The 26,463-nt window shown below is 46.2% G+C and overlaps 1 protein-coding gene and 1 long non-coding RNA gene across 3 annotated transcripts in view; one reads left to right on the top strand and one right to left on the bottom strand.

The window, feature by feature from the left end:
* LOC138850648 (uncharacterized) overlaps positions 1-10,485 on the top strand; it is a 37,055-nt gene extending 26,570 nt beyond the window's left edge. Inside the window, exon 2 of the long non-coding RNA XR_011390697.1 lies at positions 10,131-10,485. This is a non-coding gene — a long non-coding RNA (uncharacterized lncRNA). The remainder of the gene's footprint in view (positions 1-10,130) is intronic.
* Positions 1,564-26,463, bottom strand: part of NDC1 (NDC1 transmembrane nucleoporin) — a 61,752-nt gene continuing 36,852 nt past the window's right edge. For both annotated transcript variants that reach the window (XM_070078469.1, XM_070078468.1), the window contains exons 14-18: positions 23,502-23,552; positions 22,187-22,250; positions 21,055-21,155; positions 8,551-8,711; positions 1,564-4,128 (exon numbers count right to left, since the gene is read on the bottom strand). In XM_070078469.1, the coding sequence (XP_069934570.1) occupies positions 4,065-4,128; positions 8,551-8,711; positions 21,055-21,155; positions 22,187-22,250; positions 23,502-23,552 (441 nt within the window). In that variant the 3' untranslated portion in view covers positions 1,564-4,064. The remainder of the gene's footprint in view (positions 4,129-8,550; positions 8,712-21,054; positions 21,156-22,186; positions 22,251-23,501; positions 23,553-26,463) is intronic.

Here is a 26,463-nt window from a genome sequence, read left to right as displayed (position 1 = left end):
TCAACCCTCCTTCCTATGCTAACTGCAGGTGGAGACTGTGTGCTTGTCGCTGCGAGCTAGCTAGGAAGAGCGCTGTCAGGCACTCTGCAATACTGCAGAGCACTCTCGCTCGCTCGCTTGCTCTCTGTAACTCTGCCTTTCAAATACATAAATCTTAAAAATAAATAAATGGGAAGTTTGCAAAAAGGCAGGAACTCAGGCAATGGGACAAGCGCCGTGCGTAAAAGCGCACCACAGCAACTCCAACCCGAGTCTACGAGCCCGAGTGGCTGTCAGCACCACCTGTGGGTGTTTTCCAACCAACGAGCTGGCTGAAGAACAGCAGTCACAGTTCATATACCTCAGACACTTGCCCGAGAGGGCAGCACGGGGCAAACCCAAATCCCGACGTGCAGCCTCCTGGTGGGCGGCAGGAGCACCACCTGGACGCTTGTTGGCCCAGACTCTGCACACCTTACAGGCCTGGCCGGTGAATCGCACGCCCACTGAGCCCCCAACCCACTGCGCTAGACTGTCAAGCCCTCGAGGGCCATCCTGTCCAGCCGGCTAGCTGTGCCACAACAGACACGCAGTGAACGCTGCCGAGCCATCGGCCAGCTCCGCATCGCCCGCCACATCACGGCCCCAAGTGCCAAGGCCGCTCAGGAGCCGACTGAGAAGAGCGAGGCGATGTGCTTTGCCGTCCCCTTTCTTGCCCTCCACACCATGAAAATTCTGCTTATTTAAAAGTGGCCGTCAGCAGCTTGCTACGAACAGTCCGACTGGTAACTGCTGAATGAGGCCGTCTGTGTGTGAAGCTGTCTGGTTCTAAGGAGAGGGGACTACGGATCGGGAGGGCAGGAGAGCGAGTGGAGGACCCTTGTACTTCAACTACCTACTAGAGGTGAAGTTCAGGCCAATTCATGTAACGATGCCAGAATGTTAGCCTGGGAGATAGGCTCCTTTGAGAAGCACTATCTTGGCAAGGAAAGAAACTTTGTGAAGACAAGGCTTTCAGCACCTCATGCTTTGTTTAGTTCTGGAAGAAAGACAACCAAGACAGACTTGGAGAATTCAGGCTCCTCGGAGCTACCACGAAACGCGGACTGCTCACCAAGTGAGTCTACTTAAGGGCAAAAGCTGATCTCAGGAGGTTAAACCTTGGGGCCAGTGCTGTGGCACAGTAGGTTAAGCCTCTGCCTGTGACGCCGGCATCCCATATGGGCACCAGCTCAAGACCCAGCTGCTCCACTTCCGATCGAGCCCCCTGCTAAAGGCCTGGGAAAGGCAGCAGAAGATGGCTTAAGTGCATGGGTCCCTGCCACTCACGTGGGAGACCTGAAGAAGCTCAGGCTCCTAGCTTCGGCCTGGCACAGCCCCAGCCTTTGCAGCCTTCTGGGGGAGCGAACCAATGGATGGAAGATCTCCCTCCCTCTGTAACTCTGCCTTTCAAATGAAGTTAAACCTTTTCAAGTTTTATAAGCAACTAAACTGCAACAGTTAAACACACAAACACACACACCCACACACCCACCCCAGAAATTCATTAACTGACCTTGTAAACACACATAGTTCACTAAATAGTCCCGGTTTTAAAAACTGGTCATTTATTTTTCCACCCAATTCAGTATCAATGATATACAAAGTATATAAACAGAGCATCATAAATATTTACAGGAGGACACAAAAGCCAGTGACCGAGGGAGAAACCCGGCAAAGTACCGAGTTGCTGCTTAGCCAAGTCCACCCATCTGCACAACGTGCATTCGAGAACAGCTTCCCACTTCCCTGGGAAGAAGCTGTGTGGATTCACACCTCTCGTGAGGATCACGCAAACATTACAAGAGCTGATACACTCATGTTTTTGACTGACAGCCAGAAAGAGGCTTTGAAAGAACATTCTCTTAATTTTCATGCCAATGTTACAGCATCAGTGGGCAACTGGACAGGAGGTGACTTCAAGGAAATGCTTCTCTCTTCTTGGCTCCCCCAAGGTCCTCCTTATATGTAGAAGCCCTCTGTAGTAAGACCCCAGCCCCAACAGATGGAGAGATTATCAATACACAGTGGCCGGGTCTTATCTACTAAACACACAGATCTAGGGAGGCAGTTTCCACATTGCCAACAGGCAGACACGACGTGGCCTGTAGTTCGTGCACAGCACATTGTCTTGAGAGAAGGCAGGCACAAACATCTCAGAAGCATTCACGTTAGCATCCCATATAACCTTCCCTGAAGTATACGGCAAAAACCTAAACTCAGACATTTTCATTTTACACAAGTCAAGAGTTGGAAGGAATCATCCCATCTTTAGCCTCAGGAAAACATAATGGGTCAAATACCCAATTCTTCTTTAAAGGAAGCAGGTTAGGAATCCTTGTCTCCCCAGATGCCTCAGCCAGGGGCAGCACAGCGCATGCCTCTAAAACATGGAACACACAGTTCTCAGTCGACCCGGCCACAATCTCTGGTCATCTCTAAGAGGCCACCTCATCAAAATTCGACTTTTAACATTCAACAACGGAGGTCAACGCAACTTCAGACACAATGCAAAAAAAAAAAAAAGAAAAAAAGAAAGAAAAAAAAGAAAAGCTAAAGCCAAGGGCAATAGCCTAAACACCCAAATGCTTGACAAATGGGGAACTGTCTGTCCCATAAAGACACTTTAAAGGCCAGCAGGATTCATTTATAATTTGGCATGTGCTGGTGGAAGGGGCAACAGGGCCCGGAGCTAAAATATTCTGTTGTAAAGATATAATACATCAATGAATCAGACAAATGGTAGACATATATGCCACATTAAAGACTCCCATACACAATGCTGTGCTGACTTGAAAGAAAAAAATCGGGGGACTCTAGAGGGAAAAGATAATAAGCAAAGAATCACAAGGGAGCATTTCAGTCCAAAGCTGGTCCTACGAATATCTACCACCAGGACTTCCAATCTTTCATCTCCAAAGAAGTTGATCTAATAAATTATAAAATTACCTCACTCACACTCGGGACTTACAACACGCTCCAAGTACAGTAATCTCTCTGACGCTGGCTTTCACTCACTCTTTCATGACTAAGTTGTATCTGGCTTTAAAGATTTTCCTATTATATTTTAATTAGCCAGTTACCACAGCAGAGGCCACTCCCTCTGTGAGGCCAGACAAGCAAGACGAAATAACCCGACCTAATGAAGATGAAACATGGGGGTAAAAAAGGAACATTCCCTGGGTTTTCTTGAAAATTTTTTTCTCTTGCTTGAAAAACTCTGCCAAAAACGAAAAAAGAAAAACTCTGCAATTACTTAATGTTTTGTTCCAGAAAAAGAAAGCAAAACTAGTTGGGAAAATACTCATATACTTATTGTTTACTAGCATGATACAAAATAAATTCATATTGTCTATTGTTTTTCAAAAACCAAATGTGAACGTTTAATCTTGTAACTTAAGAACTGAATTTTTCCACATTCCTTTATATAGAGTTAGCATCTGTAAATTGAGACTTTTTTTGGACAATCATGCAAATTTAATTTGTCCCTGGAAACAAAAACACAACCTAACAGATTAACAAAATATGTCTTTCAGACAATATTTTTCTGTGAATTTCTCTCCACTGTTACTGTTTTGGTCCTTCAGTAAACAGAAACTACTCTAGAAAGGTTTATGTCACCTGACGTTTATAGAGAGCTAAACTCTTAGAATGATTAGGGAGACTGTATCTAGTCGACACATATGTAACTTCTGAACTGGCTCCATTCTTTTCAAAAGCAAATTCTAAAAAATTTTGAGTGATTATTATTAAGTTATATGAGCTTGAGACATTTCTACTGCCATAGATGCTTCTGTAAAATTGAATAAAGATTTTATTATACCACACACACAAAAAACAATCGGTACAGAAAAGGCAGTTTTCAGTTATTCTGTTGAGAATTTCTTTCCATGATTTCTCCCATTAAAGTATAGTTTTCAAAGCAACCACCACGACAAAGGAAGCATCTAATTAGTCCATTTTCTTCTGATCCAAGAATGCCGAACATTTACTGTCCCATCTGTAGCTGTATCAGCAGTGTAATGAACACAGTTTATATTACTTAACTAGTCTTTGAACTCCAAGAACTGCTGAAGTCTTCTCTGATGTTCTGCAGATGCCTGCACAGCACTAAATGAAACATAAATTCAAAGCATAAGCTTTATTTTACATTAAGCATATTAAGTGAACCACAGAGCACAGAGTCAATATTTTTCAAAACAATTAAAAATGAATAGAAATCTTCACTTATTTAGTACTTCTGAAAAACATCGGATAAAAACCCTTTTTAATCTACTGAAGAGGAGGGCTTGCACTCAGTAACAGCATGCTTCTACCTTCTAAAGGACCAGAGCAAATTGAGACTGACAAGTGAAGGCATCGATGTTAACCTGCTCTGCTGTGGAACCTGCTGTGCAGAGCTGCAGGCCTTGCAGTCCATTTTCTGGATTTTATTATTTTATTTAAACCAGATTCCAACATTATCTTTGAGCTGCAGAGTATTTGAATTGCCTTTAATAGAAAATCCTTTAAACTAAAATGTTTGGTTAAAACACAATAGACTACATTAATCGTTTTCAAAGGTAACAGCTTGGTGGTTTCGATTTCCGTCTCCCTTTGAACCCAACATGTTCTGGAGGGGGCGCTCAGTGTGCTGCACCCTCAGCACCGCAGAAATGCGGCACCTGGACAAAACCAGCACAGAGCGCGGAAACGCGTCCAAAACTGCCTGTCAAATTTAGGCAAAGCTGGAATACAGCGAAGGATTCACTGTATTCACTGTAACGTGTCATTACTGAATAAAATTCCAAGTAACCAAAGGTCACCACCTTAAAGTATAAAGACGGCCTTATTTTAATCAGCTTGCTACAAATCGTCCTAAAACGCCTTATACACAACACCTCTGCTTTCAAAGCCACACGGAAAGCACGCCGAGCACTGCCCTGTGCAAAGGTGCCCTCCGGAGGTTGAGGCTGGCGTCTCTAACTGCCCGCTCCGAGCGCTCTCCAGCACCACAGCTGTGGCGCTCCCTGGACTCCCAGCAGTGAAGTAGCCCGTACCATCTATCGTTAGTGCGCCCACCACTAGGAACGACCTCTGCCCCTCAAATCCATCTTGCTATGTTACATACTAGAAAAGCAGCAAATACAATGGGCCTAAATCAAGGAGCAGACGTTTGGCTCAGCAGTTAAATCCCACGTGGGCTACCGGCATCCCACAGGAAGGTCTGGTTTGAGGGCAGGTTTCTCCACTTGGTACTGTGGACGGAGAACCAGAGCAGGTGATGACTCAAGTGCTCAGGGCCTTGCTGTCCACACGGGAGACCTAGAGTGAGTTCCAAGCTCTTGGCTTCAGCTTGGCCCAGCCCTGGCTGTTGTGGGCATTTGGGGCGTGAAGAAGATCTGTGTCTGTGTGCCTATTTCTCTGTCTTTCAAATAAAATGAAAATCAATAACTTTTAATCACCTAAATTAAAAGGGGGGGAGGAAATAGAGGAATGTAGGTCAAGGGATACAAAGTAGCAGAGATGTAGAATGAGCAACTCTGTAGGATCTAACGTACAATGTGAAGACTTCAATCCATAAAACTGCATTAGAAGTTCTGGTCAAAGAAGAATTTCAGGTCCTCCTGCCACCAGCCAAAACTTGTGTGAGATGACAGATATGTTAACCTGCTTCACTGCAGGCATCATTTTGCTATCTATATGCATCCCACAGTCATGTTGTAAACCTCAAATATACACTGTAAAATTTACTTTTGAAAAAGCACACCATCAGCTCAAGGGTTTACTGCATTTACTCCTGGTTCTCAGAAGTGGGGCTCTGAGCAGGGAACAGTTGGGTGACAGCCACTGTCACAATAAATTAGTGCAGTGACATTGTAAGTGGATGAGCCCAGTGTACCTCTCTCAACAGCAACTGAAGCACAGCAGGTTGGACGGCACTCCCTTCTCTTGGCAGCATTAACAGTGTCAGAGAGAGCTGATCTCCCAGACATGGACAGGACTGACAGATTGATGGCTCTTTCTCAGTTACGTGGGTGGTGCTGCACGGCCGTTCTTAGTTGGTGGAGCGATTTGTCTGCTTAATTCTGATAACGAATGAGGCTCTGGCATGCACACTAGTTACACGATCCCTGAGCAGTCGGTGTCCCCCAACTTCTTAGAAGGACAAGTGGCGTTCAGCCACCCAAGACTGAGCAATAACAGGTCTGTGATGTCCTTAGATGTTCAGGGCTACAGGTGCACTACCCTGACTGGCTCAGCATGTACCTACCCTACACTGGTAGGCGCGGGTAACCCGTTGAACCCCATTCAACAGGGATTGGGGATCGCAATTATTCCCCATGAACGACAAATTCTCAGTAAGTGTGGGTCATAAGCTTGTGTTGATTAAGTCCCTGCCCTTCGTACAAAATAAATAAATAAATTTTAAAAATTTAAAAACAGAAACAAAAAAAGAGCTGATTAGAGGTTGGGGAGACAACAGTTCGCTAGTTAGCAATACAGACATCACAGATAGAACAAGGGCTGAAAGATTTAAGTCTGAATTCTGGTTTTTGCAACTTACTACCTGCATAACCGTAGCCAAGACATTAGGGCAAATTATTTTGGGGCTGGTGTGTGGCACAGAAGGTTAAACTACTGCCTGTAATCCTGGCATCATAAATAAGAGTACCGTTTATCATTCACCTCTCTGCTAATGCACCTGGAAAAGCTGCAGAGGACGGCCCAAGTCCTTGGGCCCCTGCTACCCATGTGGGAGACTAGGATGGAGTGTTTCTATCATACAAATTTAAAATAAAATGATAGAAATGTTTTATATGTATGTTGTCCAGTCTGGTAACCACAGGCCATATGTAGTTACTGAGTACTTGAAATGTGGCTAGTGTGGCTGACAAAATGAATTTTAAATTTTATTTAACTTGAATTAACAGAAATTTTGGACAGCACATCTCTAGAAGACACTGAATAAGTAATTTTTTTGGTTTTGGTTTTTAAAGATGTATTTATTCTTGTATGTGACATGCAGAGGGACAGAGAAAGGAAGAGATAGAGAGAGAGGAAAAGACAGGTATCTTTCATCTGCTGATTCACTCCCCAAATGGCACAAAGGCAGGGGCTGGTCCAGGCCAAACCAAAAGCCCACAAGTCCATCTGGGTCTCGCACTTGAGTGGCAGAGGCTGAAGCACTTGGGCGATCCTCCAGTGTTTCACAAGCAAATAAGCAGGGAGTTGGATTAGAAGAGAGAACAACTTGGGACAGTGTTGTGGCACAGTGGGTTAAGCCACCATCTGCAACCCCAGGTCAAGTCCTGCTGCTCCACTTCCAATCCAGCTCTCTGCTAATGTGCCTGGGAAAGCAGCAGGTGATGGCCCAAATCCTTGGCCCCTGTACCCACGTGGAAGACCTGGATGAAACTCCTGGTTCCTGGCTTCGGGCTGTCCCAGCCTCAGCTGTTGTGGGCCTTTGTGGGGTGAACCAAAGGATGGAAAATCTTTCTCTCTATATATATTTTTCCTTCTTTCCCTCTGCAACTATTTCAAATACATAAAATAAATCTTTAAAAAAAAAATTTATTCCCTGACCACCTTTAACTGACTACATTTTCATGACAAACCCCACCCTTAAAAAGGGGGGCGGGGAAGCAGCCAAGACTTGAACTGGCACTCCGATATGGGATGCCAACACCACAATCGGCTGCTTAACTCACTCCACACAAAGCCAGCCCCTTTTCTCTTGGTTTTTCAGCAAGTTAATGAACCTCTTAAGAGGATTCTTCAGCTCTTTTTATTCCCACTCAGAACCAAAGTGCTCCGCAAATACTGGATCCTGCTGCTGCCTCGTATTACAGAAGTAAAAGCAGCAGCATACGTAACCAGATTCTGAAAGCAGGCATCCTGAGGAAGTCGTCAGCTCCGTATGACTGCAGAGAGAAGACGCAGAGCAACCTGCCATGCCTCCTACAGTGCATTTATAATTATGATAAACATAGTTCAATTAATAAACTACTGTCCCTCAGCCTGCCTCGCTGGAGCATTTCACGAGAGAAAAGCGGTAAACATCAATGACTGTAAATATAAACAGGCTAGGCTCGGAAGAGGCCGGGACCTGTCAGTGCCTTCCCAGTGTGATTCAGAAAGGGCAGGTCTCATCCGCGGCTTATGCTGCTCACCCCAGTCTTGTCTGCTGACTAAGAAGTAACACCAGAACTAGCCTTCATATTCTTTTTGGAGAGGGACTCAGTGTGTTGTCTTTTTTCTCCTCGAAAGGTCTTTAGTAATTAGAATATATACACACATATGTAAACAATTACACTTGCTGCTTTTATAACTTTCTATTCTTTCGTTCATTTGAGAGAAATCTCCAAAGTTTGTAAGAGGCCAGGTTTTAAAACATAAGGGTTATGCCTACATCCAAGCTGTTCATTTATGTGGGCATCATCACCAAAGAACGCACTTCACCACGTGAGCCTTTACAATCAATGAACTCATCTGCATCCCAGAGACCCCTGCGAGTAGACTATTAGCCTGGATCAAAACAGGTATGCTTACTTCAGATTGTCTCCAAACGTAGTGGTTATTCGATAGATGGCAGTTTTCAGGGATGCTCTGAATGCGAACCTTAATGTCTTATAAGAAGTGTCCACAAGGCTTCCCGGAATCCGGGGTGGTTTGCTGGAGGCATGAGGAAGCTTGAAGTACTTGTCGACTGCCTAGACAAGAAATGAAGAAAACACATTCGTTCACATTATCAAGAAAAGGAACTCTGAGGTAGGCATTTGACACAGCAGTTGAGTTGCAGCTTGGGACACTGACATCCCATACAGGAGTCCTAGATTGGAGTCCCAGATCCGCGTCCCATCCAGCTTCTGGCTAACGCATACCCAGGGAGACGGCAGATGACGGCTCAAGTACTCGAGTCCTCGTCACCCCCGAGAGACCAGGATGGAGTTCCTGGCTCCCAGCTTCAGCCTGGCCCAGCCCCACAATTACTGCAGTCATTTGTGGAGTGACCCAGAGAATAGAAGATTTCTCTCTCTGCCTTTTAAATAATTAAACATAAATAATTTTTAAAAAATTTTCTTAAGGCAACTCTGTGCAACTAGTAAGATTTTACTTTAGAGAGAGGCAGATAGAATTATAAATACGCACAGACATACTGTAAAATATATTCCTTATTTTGGATCATTATCAAAATAGCTTGAAAAACCATGCAAGAGAGGCTCAGTGACGCCAGCAGTTAGCAGGCTGCAGCAAAGTCCAGACCTGCGCCCTGCTGAGCAGCCGCAACTCCGTAGCCTTGAGAATGTGGAACCAGGACAGGCGACGCTGCCAGCCTCCTCAGCGTGGGGCGCAGGACTTCCAGCAACACCTTTACTGTGGGTCTCAGCCACAACACCAAAGCAAGTGAAACCGGCTGTAATCATTGAAAAAATAAGAAACAGAATTTGGGGCCAGCGTTGTGGCGTAATAGTTTAGGTCACCACCTACAATGCCGGCATCCCATATGGATACTAGTTCAAGTCCCAACTGCTCCACTTGCAATCCAGCTCCCTGCTAATGCATCTGGGAAAGCAGCAGAAGATGGTCCAAGTACTTGGGCCCTTGCACCCACATGGGAGACGCGGTTGAAGCTCCTGGCTCCTGGCTTCAGCCTGGCCCAGGCCTGCTGTTGCAGCCATTTGGGGAGAGAACCAGTGAATCTGTGTCTCTCCCTTTAATTCTGCCTTTCAAATAAATCTTTTTTAAAAAATAGATTTTAAAATATCTTTCAAAGTCCAAAGGCAAATTATAAAGCTACATTAAGAGAAGGCAGATGTGAAGATGAAAAGTGTGTTAACCTATTATGGCAAGGTAAGTCTAGCAAAACAAGAAATAACAGTACAAGCATATTAGTTATAGTTATGGATATAACCACTGAAAGAACTGAAACAAAAATAATTAAAATCATGTTTTTAATTTCAAGGCTCTTTCATGTCATCTGAGTGTTCTTTTCCCTTTAGCATTCTATTTTTGTTTCAAGGATACAGTATCCTCTTATCCTGAGGATTTAAATGATAGCTTTTTTAGGCTTTTCATAATTTCTTACGAGCTGCCACTTTGCTTCTTTTGGTCTCTACCTTCTGCACTAGACGTTCCTGAGAGACCTGGGAGTCTTGGCTCCTGCCCACGAGTGGGACGTCCTACAGAACTGACCAGCAGCTCTGCACGCACAGCTGGAGGCTTCGCTGCGCGATCTACGTGGACTTCTCCGGAGCGAGCCCCCAGGACTCACTGCAGGTCTTCTTCACGCATTTCCTCGAGCTCCTGCTCTGAGCACCCAGGGAAGAACTGCGGCCTTCATCCCCACTTTCAGGGCATGCTCACAACTGCGCCTGACGCCCAGTCCTTCTCTCTGCGTGGAGGATAAACTTGGGACTGGAGGGAAGGAACAATCACCCAGCAAGACAGAATCTTGGGATCTACTTGACGTACTTTTTTTTTTTTTTTAAAGATTTATTTACTTGATAGGCAGAGCCAGAGAAAGAAAGAGGGGAAGTCCTCCATCCACTGGTTCATTCCCCAAATGGCTACAATGGCCAGAGCTGTGCCAACTGAAGCCAGGAGCCAGGAGCTTCTTCTGGGTCCCCCACTTAGGTGCAGGCGCCTAAGGACTTGGGCCATCTTCCACTGCTTTCCCAACCATAGCAGAGAGCTGGATCAGAAGTGGAACAGTCTTGAACCGGTGCCCATATGGGATGCCGGCACCGCAGGCAGCAGCTTTACCCACTACGCCACAGCGCTGGCTCCAGATCTCTCTGTAACTCGGCCATAGATAGATAGATAGATAGATCTTCTTGCAGAACATTCTGGTTAACCCTCAGCACACCAAGAAAAATAGTCATCAGAAACCACTTGCGTCCAACAAAATCTATTTATTTAAAGATTGATTGATTTATTTGAAAGTCAGAGTTACAGAGAGTGAGGGAGAGACACAGAAGAGAGATCTTCCATCCACTGGTTCACTGCCCAGATGGCTGCAACAGCCAGCACAAAGCCAGGCAGAACCCAAGAGCCAGAAGCTTCTTCCAGGTCTCCCACGTGGGCACAGTGGCCCATATACCTGAGCCATCTTCTGCCACTTTTACCAGGCCATTAGCAGGGGGAAAAATTGGAAGTGGAGCAGTCAGGACTTGAACTGGTACCCACAGGGAAGCCACCATTGCAGGCGGCAGCTTTATCCACTACATAAACACCGGCCCCTATTTTACTTTTATTGTCTAAACTTTTGTCCCATATTTTCCCAGTTTTTAGATCTACACATCTGAAATGGGCAATGTCCTGTGAATGCAGCCAGCTGCTCCTCAGTGTCACGCATAAAGCTGGGACACATCCACCTGGAAAACCTTGATCTCAAATTGAAGACACTGCTCTAACAGGTTCCCACTCATCAATGCTTCCGGTTCTGGTTCTTGCATTTGTACCACCAAAATGCGGTATTTTTGAAAATGTTGTAGCTCATAATTTTGTTGAAGACAATACAGTCATTTTCTTTATACTGTAATAGCAAAACATACTCATTTTTAGGTTTAAAAATATAAACTCATAATCAAACCCATGACTTCAATCTCACTTGTTTCCTTTTCATAATCTATAGCACTCAGCCCCTTACCAACTAGGTCAAGTAAGTGCTGGTGCACAAGTGAGGGAGCCATCTCATGAACTCTCAGCAAAATAGGAGGACTCAAAAGACTGCAAGTTGAACACAATGGCTCACTAGATGAGACTATCACAAATAGTTCCTTTTTCTCCTTAAGAATGTATTATTCTATCATCAATTCTCAAGTTGGAGAAAATACACCTAGAATATTATTATCTGAAGATTATAGACTACAACTGCAGGAGAGACACTGGCACAGCAGTTGAGACGCCAATCCCCCAAATGAGAGTACTTGGGTTCGAGTTCCCACTCTATTTCTGATGGTTACCCTGAGAAGTGATGGCTCAAGTACTTGGGTCCCTGCCACAACATGGGAGACACTGGTGGAGTCTGGCCTGGTCCAGTCCCAGGTATTGTGGCATTTAGGGAGTGAACAAGTAGATGAAACACTACAATATGGATAATTATAAGAGAATGAACTTCTTATAAGTAATTTTTCTCTTCGTTCTTTGAAATAATTCTTTTTATTTTTTTTATTTATTTTTTATTTTTTTATTTTTATTTTTTGACAGGCAGAGTGGACAGTGAGAGAGAGAGACAGAGAGAAAGGTCTTCCTTTGCCATTGGTTCACCCTCCAATGGCCGCCGCAGCTGGTGCGCTGCGGCCAGTGCACCGCGCTGATCCGATGGCAGGAGCCAGGAGCCAGGTACTTTTCCTGGTCTCCCATGGGGTGCAGGGCCCAAGCACTTGGGCCATCCTCCACTGCACTCCCTGGCCACAGCAGAGAGCTGGCCTGGAAGAGGGGCAACCGGGACAGAATCCGGCACCCCGACCGGGACTAGAACCCGGTGTGCCAGCGCCGCAAGGCGAAGGATTAGCCTAGTGAGCCGCAGCGCTGGCCCCGTTCTTTGAAATAATTCTAAGAAAGAATAAAAGTAACAATGCATCAATCTTTACAGAGTTTGAACTATTAAAAAAAAAAAAAACTGTTTGGGCCAGCACTGTGGTATAGCAGGAAAGCCTGCAGTGCCAGCATTCTATATGGGTGCTGGTTCAAATCCTGGCTGCTCCACTTCAGATCCAGCTCTCTGCTATGGCCTGGGAAAGCAGTAGAAGATGGCCTGAGTCCTAGGGCCCCTGCATCTACATGGGAGACCCAGAGGAAGCTCCTGGCTCCTGGCTTTGGATCAGCGCAGCTCCGGCATTGTGGCCAACTGGGGAGTGAACCAGCGGATGGAAGATCTCTCTCTCTCTCTGCCTCTCCTTCTCTCTCTGTGTAACTTTGATTTTCAAATAAATAAATAAATCTTTAAAAAAAAAAAAAAAAACTGCAAGAAATAAATAAGGCGCAACAGACCCTAATGGTATAAGGAGGAAAGCCTCGGCTTGGAGCTGATTTGTCCTTGGCATCCCTCCAATCTCACCGAGCTCCTTCAGAACAGATGAGCTTCAGGTTCAGCGATTCCAAACCAGATTTGCTTTATTATTTTTTTGAAGACTTCCTTATTTATTTATTTGAAAGTCAGAGTTAGAGAAAAGAAGAGGAAGAGAGGAAGTCTTCCATCTGCTGGTTCACTCCCCATTGGCTACAACAGCCAGAGCTGCACCAATCAGAAGCTAGGAGCCAGGAGCTTCTTCTGGGTCTCCCACGTGGGTGCAGGGGCCCAAGGACTTGGGCCATCTTCCACTGCTTTCCCAGGCCATAGCAGAGAGCTGGATCGGAAGTGGAGCAGCCGGACTCGAACTGGTGCCCTATGGGATGCCGGCACTGCAGGCAGCAGCTTTTACCTGTATGCCACAGCACCAACTCCTAGATTTGCTTTTATAATAGTGATATAAAATTTCCTTTTAAATAAATTTATGTTAAAAATGAATCACTTAAAAAACTAAGTAAATAAATGTTCAGATAAATATGACTAAAATTAAGACAACACTAGGCGCTAATAAACAGGTAAAACCACAATCATGAAAGCAGTGTATGAAAAACTCCAATCTAGGAAACACTGTTTTATATATCCGATGATGTGTTCCGTGGTTAGGAGAACTGAAATACTAGCAATCAGCAGTGAGATTAAATAATTACTACTAACACTCATTTTATGCACCAATATAGTTCCGATGCTGATGGCTTAGATTACTTATCCATGGTCGGCATTGCGGCTCACTGGGCTAATCCTCCACCTGTGGCACCGGCACCCTGGGATTCTAGTCCTGGTCGGGGTGCCAGATTCTGTCCCGGTTGCTCCTCTTCCAGTCCAGCTCTCTGCTGTGGCCGGGAGGGCAGTGGAGGATGGCCCAAGTGCTTGGGCCCTGCACCCACATGGGAGACCAGGAGGAGGCACCTGGCTCCTGGCTTTGGCTCGGCGCAGCGCGCCGGCCATAGCAACCATTTGGGGGGGTGAACCAACGGAAGGAAGACCTTTCTCTCTGTCTCTCTCTCTCACTGTCCACGCTGCCTGTCAAAAAAAAAAAAAAAAAAAAAAAAAAAAAAAAAAAAAAAACCTTAAAAAAAAAATTGTATACCTAACACCTACCAGGTATAGTTCTAGACTTTTGTAGACATTTTCTCTAACTCTCATAATAACTTAGTAAGATACTATAGATTGAGCATCTCAAATCCAAAAATCTGAAATCCTGGGGCTGGCACTGTGGCATAGCAGGTAAAGCTACCACCTACAGTGCTGGCATCCTATATGGGTACCGGTTCAAGTTCCAGATGTTCCTCTTCCAATCCAGCTCCCTGCTAATGTGCCTGGGAAAGCAGAAGAAAACGGCCCAAATGCTTGGGCTCATGCATCCTTGTGAGAGACCCAGAAGAAATTCCTGGCTCTTGGCTTCTGATCAGCCCAGCTCTAGCCATTGCAGCCATCTGGGGACTGAACCAATGGATGGAAGATTTCTCCCTCTCTCTCTTTCCTTCTCCTTGTAACTGTCTTTCAAATAAAAAATGGGTATAAGGCTTTTAGAAGTCATGTCCTTAGGAGCTAACCGTAGACTCCCACAGGATACGAACTGTTCTGCATCTACTGAGGAAGAAATGAGTACTGCTATGAACGCAAGAATGCTTTCAAATGAGTTGATATTTTAATTAACCACAACACACAGAAACCTCTCAAAAACACCTCTGTAGTAAACTCATTAGACACACATTCATTGCTCAGATTACAGAAACACGTGAGGACTCATGAGCTCCTACAGTAACTGTGCCCTCCCAGGACAGCCTGGCACTGGTGGAAGCCGCTGTTCTAGCAGACCCATCTCTCCACTCCGTGCCCCCTGCACGGTTTGAGAGCAAAAGGCTCCCCTCCCCTTTCACATTTTGCTTCTAATGATTCACAGTGAAATGGCTGATGTTATTGAGCCTGGAAAGTAAAACCAAAGAACTGAACAATTCCATACAATTGTTCCTTAGTAACACCCAGAAGCCAGCTGCACAACTTGCTTTAAATTATGGTAGATACTCAGACCTCATTCTCTCCACTAAGAGCAAATACCCAAAAACATCTAACAGGGCTCATATGAGTAATGTAACACCCCTGCCTCTCAAAATGAAAGGGTGATTTGGGGTCCTTATAATCATCCACCACAGCAGAACTGTCACTCCAAATCCCAGAACAGAGGCCTCTGTCCAATGCCCCAGCAATGGTGCAATCCAGGAACCATTCAACAAGAATTCAGTAAGTTCCATCATTTGCCAGGTACCATATCCGATGCTGGGAATACAGAGACAAGGTTCCTGCTTCTATTCCAACCCATAGAGAAACAAGAGAAGTCTATAAAGGCAAACCATTGACATGAGGGTTACAAGGCAGAGCCAGAGACCAAAAAAAAAAAAAAAAAAAAAAAAAAAAAAAAAAAAAAAACCTCTAGGCAAACAAGGGAAAAAATAGGCATCAGATACAGTTAGAGTTCAGAAAATAAGATAGGGCAGGCATCTGGCACAGCAGTTGACACTGGCATCCCAGGCAGTGGATTCAAGGCTCAGCTCCTGGGACCAGCACTGTGGTGTAGCAGGTAGAGCCACCACCTGCAGTGCCAGCATCCTATATGGGTGCCAGTTCATGTCCTGGCAGATCCACTTCCAATCCAGCTCCCCGCTAATGGTCTGGGAAAAGCAGTGGAAGATGGCCCAAGTGCTTGGGCCCTTAACACCCATGTGAGAGAACTCCTAGCTCCAGATTCAGCTTTGGCCTGGTTCTGTCCTGGCCACTGTGGCCATCTGGGGAATGAACCAGCAAATGGAAGATTTCTGTCCCTCTCTTTCTCTGTAACCCTTAGTTCCCAATAAATAAATAAATCTTTTCAAAAAATTTTAAAATAAAATAGCACATACTACTTTATCACAAATTTAGTATCTTGGAGTTAATATTTCAATACAATTCATTTCCTTTCTAATCACAAGCACTTTATGGTATGCATTTAAGAACATTACTCTAAGAAAAAGTCAATAGGCTTCACCAGACTGCCAAAGGGAGCTCTGGCGCATGAACATTTAAGGATTCTGACTTACAAAGGGGGAGGCAGGGGGGCCTGCACTACGGTGTAGGTTCAACCTTTACCTGCAGTGCTGGCATCCCATTCAGGTGCCAGTTCAAGTCCCAGCTGCTCAACTTCCGATCTGGCCCCCTGATAATGCACCTGTGAAAAGCTCTGGAAGATGGCCCAAGTACTTGAGTCCTTGCACCCACATGGAAGAAGCTCCTGGCTCCTAGCTTTGGTCTGGCCTAGTCCAGGCCCAGCCTAAGAGGATGGAATCTCTCTCTTTCTATCTTTAAAAAAACAGGGGGGGGGGGGGGGGTGGAGGGAAGAAGGAAATACCATTATGTTCTTAGACTTGTATCTATATATCACATTGAATCTATCACGGCTCAATAGGCTAGTCCTCAGCCTGCGGCGCCGGCACACCGGGTTCTAGTCCCGGTAGTGGCACCGGATTCTGTCCTGGTTGCCCCTCTTCCAGGCCAGCTCTCTGCTGTGGCCCGAGAGTGCAGTGGAGGATGGCCCAAGTCCTTGGGCCCTGCACCCCATGGGAGACCAGGATAAGCACCTGGCTCCTGCCTTTGGATTAGCGTGGTGCGCCGGCCGCAGCGGCCATTGGGGGATGAACCAACAGGAAAGGAAGACCTTTCTCCCTCCCTCTCTCTCTCACTGTCCACTCTGTCAAAAAAAAAAAAAAAACCTAATTAAAATTTTTAAAAAAAGGGTCTGGCTTAGAGGGTAGACTAAAATTTAGAGTTAAATCAGAGGATTATGAGGCCCACATCATAGTCACAGATTGACAGGGTACACAAATGGGTAGTGAACAGAGAAGTCAAAGGACTGTGCAGCCAGGGCTGGGCAGATTAGCCATGTGGACCATCAATTGCTTATTACAATCAACCTCAGGATGTGGGGAGGGAAAACAAAGATTGTGAGGGAGTTTGCTGTCGCTCCCCCTCTTCGTGGAGGAACGACACAGGACCCTGCGCTGTTCTTTTGTCTGCTCGGCCCTCCCCGGGTTTGCTGCTGGTTCTTCCCGGGTTGGCTACTGTCCCTTCCACCTCCGTGGAAGGGCGGTTCCCCCTGGCCGCTTTCCCCACTTCCGCAGGGGAGCGGCACACCGCCGGCCGGCTCTCTGGGGGGCTGCACAGGTGTTCCCCTTAGATGTTCCCCATAGATGTTCCTGGTGCATGCCGTCTCTCTCCTCCTTTATAGTCCTCCTCTGCCAATCCCAACTCGGCTGCCCACACGCCGAGTACGCTGCTCTCCTCCAATCAGGAGCAAGTCCTACAGTTTATTGGTTGAACTGGAGGCAGCTGTGCGGAAGCTGTTTACTTCTCTCCCAGCGCCATATTGTGGGAGAGCAGATGCATAGAATAAGTCTTAATTCCAGTAACTCAGTCTAGTCCGGTTTGCTCCCCACAGTTTGCAAAATCTGATGACTGCAGACCAGGACCAGAGGCTGACTGCTGTGTGGCTTAGGGAAACAAAGGGCTCCATCCTCAGGAGCCTAGCAGCAGTTCACTGGCCCAGTTCTTTGTTCTTTTAACCTCTTCCCAACGCTACAAAATCGGCTCATCTCTTTCTATTCTCCATTCCAACTCCTCTGCAAAGTACATAGAGCCCAACCTCTTGACAAATCCCTAATTCTCACCTTGCTCCCCGAGGGAAGGGATGACTATAATCAAACAAGCAGACTGCTTTACCGCTAATCAACTGGGATGAAGAACTAACAATGTGACAGCAGCAGAAATGAGAACAAAGTTCCTCTAAGCCAGTGTGAAATCAACTCAGTGAGTTTTAACCAGCTTGCTTTAAAAATAAATAATAAATAATTTTATTCAAAAGGTAGAGTGACACACACAGACAGACAGAAAAGAGAGATCTTCCATGTGCTTATTCACTCCCCAAACACCCACACAGCCAGGGCTGGGAACGGGAAAGGTCCCAAGAATCTTCCTTCTAAAGGAAACATACTGTAGATCATGGTCCGAAAGGTTGAAAGCCACAATTCTATGGGTGAAATCGTTGTCCCTGAAGATAGAACCCCATCTGAAGAAAAAATAAAGGCCAGGCTAAGATGGTGAACAAGCCCAGGAAGAACAAGGGTGTGGATCTGCAGCTCCTCCCTAGGTGCTTCACAGCTGACGCCCTGCGACTACAGCAGGAAGTCACATTTCTGCCGCCCAAGGCCTTGCTTGGCACCAAGGAGGTGGCCAAACAACCGAGCTTCCCTCACCCGTAACTCAGGACTGAACACCTCCTTGTGCTAGCTCTCCACGATGCTTATGAGGACCAAGTAAAACTGTGCTATGAAATCACTCCATACAGTGTAATTGATTTTGTCATTCTGGTTTAAATTATAAAGTTAGGGATAATAAACACACTACTTTATGAGCACCAAAGGCAATGCCCAAATCACGGTTACCTTATTGTATGGCTACACAAGCCAAATATTAGAATCTGTGGGGAAATACTAGAAAATTACTCAGAGAAATGTAGCTTGGGAAGAATTTAAACAATAAAACCACCCATGTAAACAAAAATGTCTCCAGTAACATTCATGAGAAAGTGGACACAAACAGTATTCAGAACTGTTTTGATGGGTGAGGAGTAAAATGAATTGAGTTTTGAATAAAGGAATACTTCCTCTTGATATTATTTTTACAAATGTTGTTGGCGCTGGCACTGGGGTGTAGTGGTAAAGCTGCCACCTGTGGCGCCAGTAGCCCATATGGGCACTGATTCAAGTCCCGGCTGCTACATTGCTCCATTTCTGATCCAGCTCTCTGCTCTGGCCTGGGAAAGCAGTGGAAGATGACCCAAGTCCTTGGCCCCTGTACCCGCATCAGGGACCCAGAGGAATCTCCTGGCTCCTGGCTTTGGATGAGCCCAGCTCCAGCTGTTGAGGCCGTTTAGGGAATGAACCAGCGGGTAGAAGACCTTTCCCTCTCTGCCTCTGCCTCTCTGTAGCCCTGCCTTTCAAATAAATAAGTAAATCTTTTAAAAAAATAGTAATAAGGGCCGGTGCCATGGCTCTCTTGGTTAATCCTCCGCCTGCAGCGCCGGCTTCTAGTCCCGGTTGCTCGTCTTCCAGTCCAGCTCTCCACTGTGGCCCGGGATGGCAGTGGAGGATGGCCCAAGTCCTTGGGCCCTGCACCCCATGGGAGACCAGGAGAAGCACCTGGCTCCTGGCTTTGGATCAGCGCGGTGCGCCGGCTGCGGCAGCCATTGGAGGGTGAACCAACGGCAAAGGAAGACCTTTCTCTCTGTCTCTCTCTCTCTCACTGTCCACAAAAAAAAAAAAGTAATTAAAAAATGTAAAAATAAAAATAAAAGCATTCTTGATTTATTTGAGAGGTACATAGATAAGAGATGGGGAGGAATGAGCTCTCCTGCACACTGGTTCACTCCCCTAATACGCACAATAGCAAAGGGGATGGAAGCTGGGAGCCAGGAACTCAACCTAGGTCTCTCACATGGGTGGCAGGAACCCAACCATGTGAGTCATCACTCTTGCCTCCCAAGATCTGCATTAACAGGGAACTAGAATCAGGAGTTAGGGCCAGGAGGTAAATAAACCCAGGTACTCCGATATAGGATGCAGGTTTCTCAAACCAGTACTTTCACCACTAGAAAAAGGCCAACCCTCCTCTTCATACGGTAAATGGCTTTTCAAGACCTAAAGGCACCAGCTGTTACCCCTCAGGCCTAATTGCATATCATCAGCTCCCAAGAACCTACTGTACACCTCAGTCACTACCTATATGCCTCAAGCACTCAGTGTTTATACCTCTCATGTGACACATAACTAATACTATCACTTGGCATAACACATATCACCCAATACAAAGTTAGGGAAGAAGGGAATGGCACTGTGGTGCAGCGAGTTAAGTCACTGCTTCCACCACTTGGCATTCAGCATTAGAGCACCAGTTGCAACTGCTCCACTTCTGAGCCAGCTCCCTGCTAACGCACCTGGGAAAGCAGCAGAAGACAGCTCAAGTGTTTGGGCACCTGCACCCACATGGGAGACCCAGATGGAGTTCCTGGCTCTTGGCTTTGGCCTGCCCCAGCCCTATCTGTTGCAGTCTTTCTGGGTGTGAACTAGTGGATGGGAGATCTGTTTTCTTTCTCTGTCACTCTGCCTCTCAAATAAGTAAATAAATCTTTAAAAGAGATCTCTTTAAAAGAGATTTATTTACTTATTTGAGAGGCAGAGTGACAGACAGGGAGAGGCAGAGAGGGACTTTCCATCTGCTGTTCACCCCAGATGGCCACAGGGACAGGGCTGGGCCAGGTCCAAACCAGGAGCCTCATGCAGGCTGCACTGGAAGTACAGCAGCCAGGTCTCAAACCAGCGCCCATATGCGATGCCAGAGCTGCAGGCAGCAACTTCAACCGCTCTGTCCAGCATTGGCTCCAATAAAATTTTTTAAAAATAATAAAGTTAGGGAAGGAAGGCTACTGGAAAGCAGGAAGCATGTTTTATTTCTCAGACTGTTCTTAAATATAAGACTAGAAAGATCTGTAGTTAAAACTAAACACCCAGTCTGGTGCTAGGTATCCTCTGGCACCAGGGAACTTACCAGTGTGTAATTCACCTACAGCCACTTCCAGCAGCTACAAACTGTGCAAGGGTCCACACCCACATCACTGAACATAATTCCCATATCCTAAGTTATCTGAATACCATAGGTATAGCTTACCAATATAGTATATTTTTCGTTTCTACAAAATTTCTATAAGCAAATTAAAACTTTTCTCTTATTGATCTCTTTTAGATTTTAATTTCCTGAGAGAAAGAACAGTATTGTTACTATAACTTCCAAAATGTTTTAATTCAGTAAATCTGATACATAAGAAATAAACAGGAAATGAATGGGGCAGACGCCCACAACCCTCTCCCAATCCTCACACCGCACAGGCTGCATACCTCTTGCAGTGTCAACAAAGTATTAAGGATGGCTGGTAGTGTGGTCTGCACAACTCCAAATCTATCTTCTGTAAATGATGCCGCCACTAGGTGAGACAGACCTCAAGGGGGAAAAAAAAGTTACAAGTGAAGCAGGATTCAGGAATTTCCATTTGCAATACATCTATTCGAGAAGGGATTGATATTCTAGATATAAAAAGAACTACAATTAAAGACAAGGAGGCAATGCGATACAAAAATCGGTAAAAGGGGCCGGTGCCGGCACCACGGGTTCTAGCCTCGGTTGGGGCGCCAGATTCTGTCCCGGTTGCTCCTCTTCCAGTCCAGCTCTCTGCGGTGGCCCGGGAGGGCAGTGGAGGATGGCCCAAGTGCTTGGGCCCTGCACCCACATGGGAGACCAGGAGGAAGCACCTGGCTCCTGGCTTCAGATCGACGCAGAGCGCCGGCCGTAGCGGCCATTTGGGGGGTGAACCAATGGAAAGGAAGACCTTTCTCTCTGTCTCTCTCTAAATCTGCCTGTCAAAATCGGTAAAAGGGGGGCCGGCGCCACGGCTCACTAGGCTAATCCTCCGCCTAGCGGCGCCGGCACGCCAGGTTCTAGTCCCGGTCGGGGCGCCAGATTCTGTCCCGGTTGCCCCTCTTCCAGGCCAGCCCTCTGCTGTGGCCAGGGAGTGCAGTGGAGGATGGCCCAGGTGCTTGGGCCCTGCACCCCATGGGAGACCAGGAAAAGCACCTGGCTCCTGGCTCCTGCCATTGGATCAGCGCGGTGCGCCGGCCGCAGCGCGCTGGCCGCGGCGGCCATTGGAGGGTGAACCAACGGCAAAGGAAGACCTTTCTCTCTGTCTCTCTCTCTCACTGTCCACTCTGCCTGTCAAAAAAATTAAAAAAAAAAAAAAAAAATCGGTAAAAGGGGTGGCATTATGTTGTAGCAGGTTAAGCTGCTGCCTGATACCGACATCCCATATCTATTTGAAAGGCAGAGTGACAGAGAGGGAGAAGTCTTCCATCCACCGGTTCACTCCTCAAATGGCCACAACAGTCAGTGTGGCGAGGCTAAAGTCGGCAGTTTGGAATTATATCCTGGTCTACCACTTGGGTGGCAGGGGCCCAATACTCCCCAGAGATTGCTTACCTTCTAATGCCCAAATGTGCATTTGGGCATCTGAAAATACAGCCTGAATGGAGGCCTCTGGATGCTACAAATAAAAGAAAGACATCAAAGTAAGTTTCTCTGGGCAAAAACTCTATTATGTCATTTAGTCAACTATGTAGACTACAACAACTGAAAAGTCTCAGCTGTTCCAAGAAGTAAAATCCAAAATAAATCCTCTCGCAATATGATTTAGTTACAATAAAGCGTTCTCCCATCAACTTCTTGTGTAACTCTTGACAAATCTCTAAATTTTCACGTGCCTAGAGTTCTCAATTAATAAAGGAGTGTGCACAATGTATCTCAAAAAATGAGTGCAGAGTCACTTGAAAGAACTCCATCCTAGTCTCCCACATGGCTAGCAGGGACCCAAATACCTGGGTTAACACCTGCTGCCTTCCCAGGAGCACTAGCAGGAAACTGGATCAGTAGCACAGTAGCCTGGGCTCGAATTGGCACTCCAAGATGGGATATGGGATGCAGAAACCCCAAACAGCACCTTAACTTGCTGTGCTACAACACCCGTCTTGGGAACTTCTTTAAAATACCAGGTTAAACAGCACGCAGCAACAACTGGCCCAGTTAGATAATTACTGCTTTTCATTATGTACCCAATGAAGTCTATTTAGTACAACAAAGTAAACCTACCAAACTGCATTTCTCACCATCAAGCACCAGAATCTACAACTCCTTATTATACAATAAATCCACCTGCAAAATGAGAATCAGAGCAGCCCTCACTCTTCCTCTACATTTGGGCAAGCTGTTTGTCAAGGGATCAATTAACAGACAACAACAAAGTAAAAACGAGTAAATCTGTAGTTTGTGCAGCTGAAACTTACACTCCTGTGGCAGCTAGAACAGCTGACAGGGCAAGCTGGAAAGTCATTTCATTTGTGGCCTAAATTACAACTTTTAGCCATCATACATGTACAGCCATCTCTCTTTTGAACACCTAATGGCCACAGAGATGTCAGCAGGACAACGAGCCATGAAGCCTCAGAGAGACTTGCTCACTTTCTGAAGACCCAGGCAGCTGAAAGGGGCCAGTGCTGGACCCCAGCACGAAGCTGCCGGCAGCCAACAGCTTCGGGAGGCCAGCCGGTGAGCCACGCTTCAGGCCGCTACTGAGGTGTGCTGCACGTCCAAGAGCAGCTCCCGCACAGCGAGGTTCAGAGGCCTACGCAAAGCTGCACGGCTGCCGGGGCTAAGCTGATTACAGCTCGGACCCTACCTGCTGCTTCATGTGATCGTTCATCCCCCTCCCCGATTCCCATCACTGTAACTACAGTCTTACCTTACTGAAAAAATACATTATCAGCACTCGTTTAGACAAGAAATTCTTAATCTGAGTGGGAAAAAATAAATATTTACATTTTAATACTTTATTCAGATATACATTTTTTGTTTCTGACATAAATTTGATTGAAAAAATGAAATACCTCATATCTTGCAGAGAAAGAACAATTTTTAAAGTAAACATGTAAGCAATGCCTTCGTACTATAAACTGGATAAATCACCTGAACTGTAGTCATACGCCAAGTAAAGACGGTTCAGCGGTCCCATAAGATTGAAGCCATCCAAAATGCTCACACAACAAAAGCGCCAGAGGATACATTTGTCAGAAAAAGCCCTTGATGTTAGCTGACACCTGCCTATATTCCCAGGTGCACACATTTAACCCCCAAATTAGAGCCCTGACATAAGACAAGGAATTCTAAGGTGTTTTGGTGGTATTTTCTAACACCATACTCTTTCTCTATTTGCTACAACTGCCTTGCCCTTTAACTTAATACCAAAAAACGTAGGTTTCCCCTACAGAAAAAAATTTATTATAAGACATGAGCTACTCTTTTTATTTATTTATTTATCTGAAAGTCAGAATTAGAGAGAGAGATAGACAGAGATCTTCCACCCACTAGTTCATCACACTCCCCCTCAATGGCTGCAATAGCCGGGGCTGGGCTGGGCTGAAGCCAGGAGCCAGGAGTTGTATCTTGGTCTCCCTGTTGGGTGCAGGGGTCCAAGTACTTGGGCCATCTTCCACTGCCTTCCCACATGTATTAGCAGGGAGCTGGATTGGAAGTGGAGCAGTCGGGACTCGAACTGGCGCCCGAATGGGATGCCAGCACCTCAGACAGCAGCTTAACCCGCTGCACCACAGCGCCAGCCCCTGAGGTACTCGTTTACTAGATGATATTTATAGGGAAACAGATTTTCTTACGTCGACCTGAAGGCTAACTCACATGAACTGTACCGAAGCTACGTGACTAGTCAGAGGGATGCAGCAGGCAGTACCTGCTGAGCTGCTGCACAAAAAGTGACACAGCAGCACTCAGAGCCTCACAGGATCCCGAAATTTATAAAATGCCCTCATTCTGCTAATCTATCATTCCATCAGCAAACACGCTAGCATTCCCCTCATCTTAAAAAGCCATTCATTGGCCCCTCAATGACCCCCCACCCCCAGCTGTTGCCTCATTTCTCTGCTCCACTTAAAAGTAAAACTCCTGGGCCCAGTGCTGTGGTGTAGCAGGTAAAGCTGCTACCTACAGTGCCTGTATCCCCTGTGGGCGCCGGTTTGAGTCTCAGCTGCTCCACTTCTGATCCAGCGCTCTGCTATGGCCTGGGAAAGCAATAGAAGATGGCTCAGGTCCTTGGGCCCCTGCACATGTGTGGGAAGACCTGGAGGAAGCTCCTGGCTCCCGGCTTCAGATTGGTGCAGCTCCAGCCGTTGCAGTCATCTGGTGAGTGAAACAGCAGATGGAAGACCCCTCTCTCTCCGCCTCTCTTTCTCTCTCGTGTAATTCTTTCAAATAAATAAACCTTAAAAAAAATAGAAATAAGCACATCTAGAATCCAGAAAGACATGCTTAAACAATCAGACCAGAAGTACAACTAAACTACAATTTATAAAAAAAAAAAATGTAAAGCTCCCTAAAGGAGCAGTCCTTCCTGCAGTCTTCAATTCCTCTCCCAAACCCACACCAGTCAGGTTTGCGTCCCATGACTCCACCCGGTAGTTCCTGTCCAGGACAGTGACCTCCACATTCCGGGCTCGCCAGTCACTTCTCAGTTGGTGTCCTGTGCCCACACACCCCTCGTTCCCGAGACACTTCCTTCTCTTGGCTCTCTACTCACCTCAATAGCCATTCCTCAGACTCCTCTGCTACTCCTCCTCAAATCCATCTTCAATCCCTGCAAGGCCCAGTTTGAGAATCTTTTTTTGAAGATTTACTTTTTATTTACTTGAAAGGCAGAGTTCACTCCCCAAATGGCTACTATGGCCAGGGCTGGGCCAGGTCGCAGCCAGGAGCCCAGAACATCCCACAGGTCTCCCACATGGATACAAGGGCCCAAGCACTTGGGCCATCCTCCAATGTTTTTCCAGGTACACCAGCAGGGAGCTGGATCAGAAGTAGAGCAGCTTGGTCATGAACTGGCACCCACATGGGATGCCAACATCACAGGCAGAGGCTTCACCTGCTATACCACAACCCTGACCGCTGGGAATCTCTTTTCTCCTGTATCCCTACTCCTCAAGAGTCAACATTGAGTCTCCTGGATTTAAATACTATCTATACACTGATGAGTCTGAAGTTTACATTTATAGCACACACCTTTCCCTACATTCCACATACATATCTCACTTCCTATTTCACTTGGTTGTCTGATAGGTCTATCAAAATTGGCCTGTCTCAAATCAAACTCCTGATTCCCATGCCTATCAAATCTCCTCCTCAAGTAAATCACTCAATAAATGGCAACTAAGGGGCTGGCACCACAGCATGGCGGAAACATCTGGTGCCTGTGATGCCAGCATTCCATACGGGCACTGCTTCAAGGCCCAGCTGCTCCGCCTCCAATCCAGCTCCCTGCTAATGGCCTGGGAAGGCAGTGGAAGATGGCCCAAGTGCTTGGACACCTGAACCCACGTGGGAGACCTGGAAAAGGCTCCAGGCTCCTGGCTTCAGATTGCCCCAGCTCTGGCCACTGCAGCCATTTGGGGAGCAAACCAGCAGATGAAGATTTCTCTCTATCTAGCTCTGCCCTTCAAATAAATAAACCTTTTCAAAAAATGGCAAATTAAAGTATTCCAGATCCTTGGAACAAAACTTTTAGTCAACACTGACACTTTTTCTCTTATAGACCCCAACCAAAACACAAGCAGATCCTATCACAACTATCTGAAGATACACATCCAGACTCATCAGCTCGTGTAGCACTGCCTCCCACCCCCGTCATACCGGCCTCAGAA

Source organism: Oryctolagus cuniculus, chromosome 7, assembly GCF_964237555.1.
Source record: "Oryctolagus cuniculus chromosome 7, mOryCun1.1, whole genome shotgun sequence".
NCBI lineage: Eukaryota > Metazoa > Chordata > Mammalia > Lagomorpha > Leporidae > Oryctolagus > Oryctolagus cuniculus.
The sequence above is the reverse complement of the archived record's forward strand: the minus strand, read 5'-3'. Positions and strand labels throughout refer to the sequence as shown.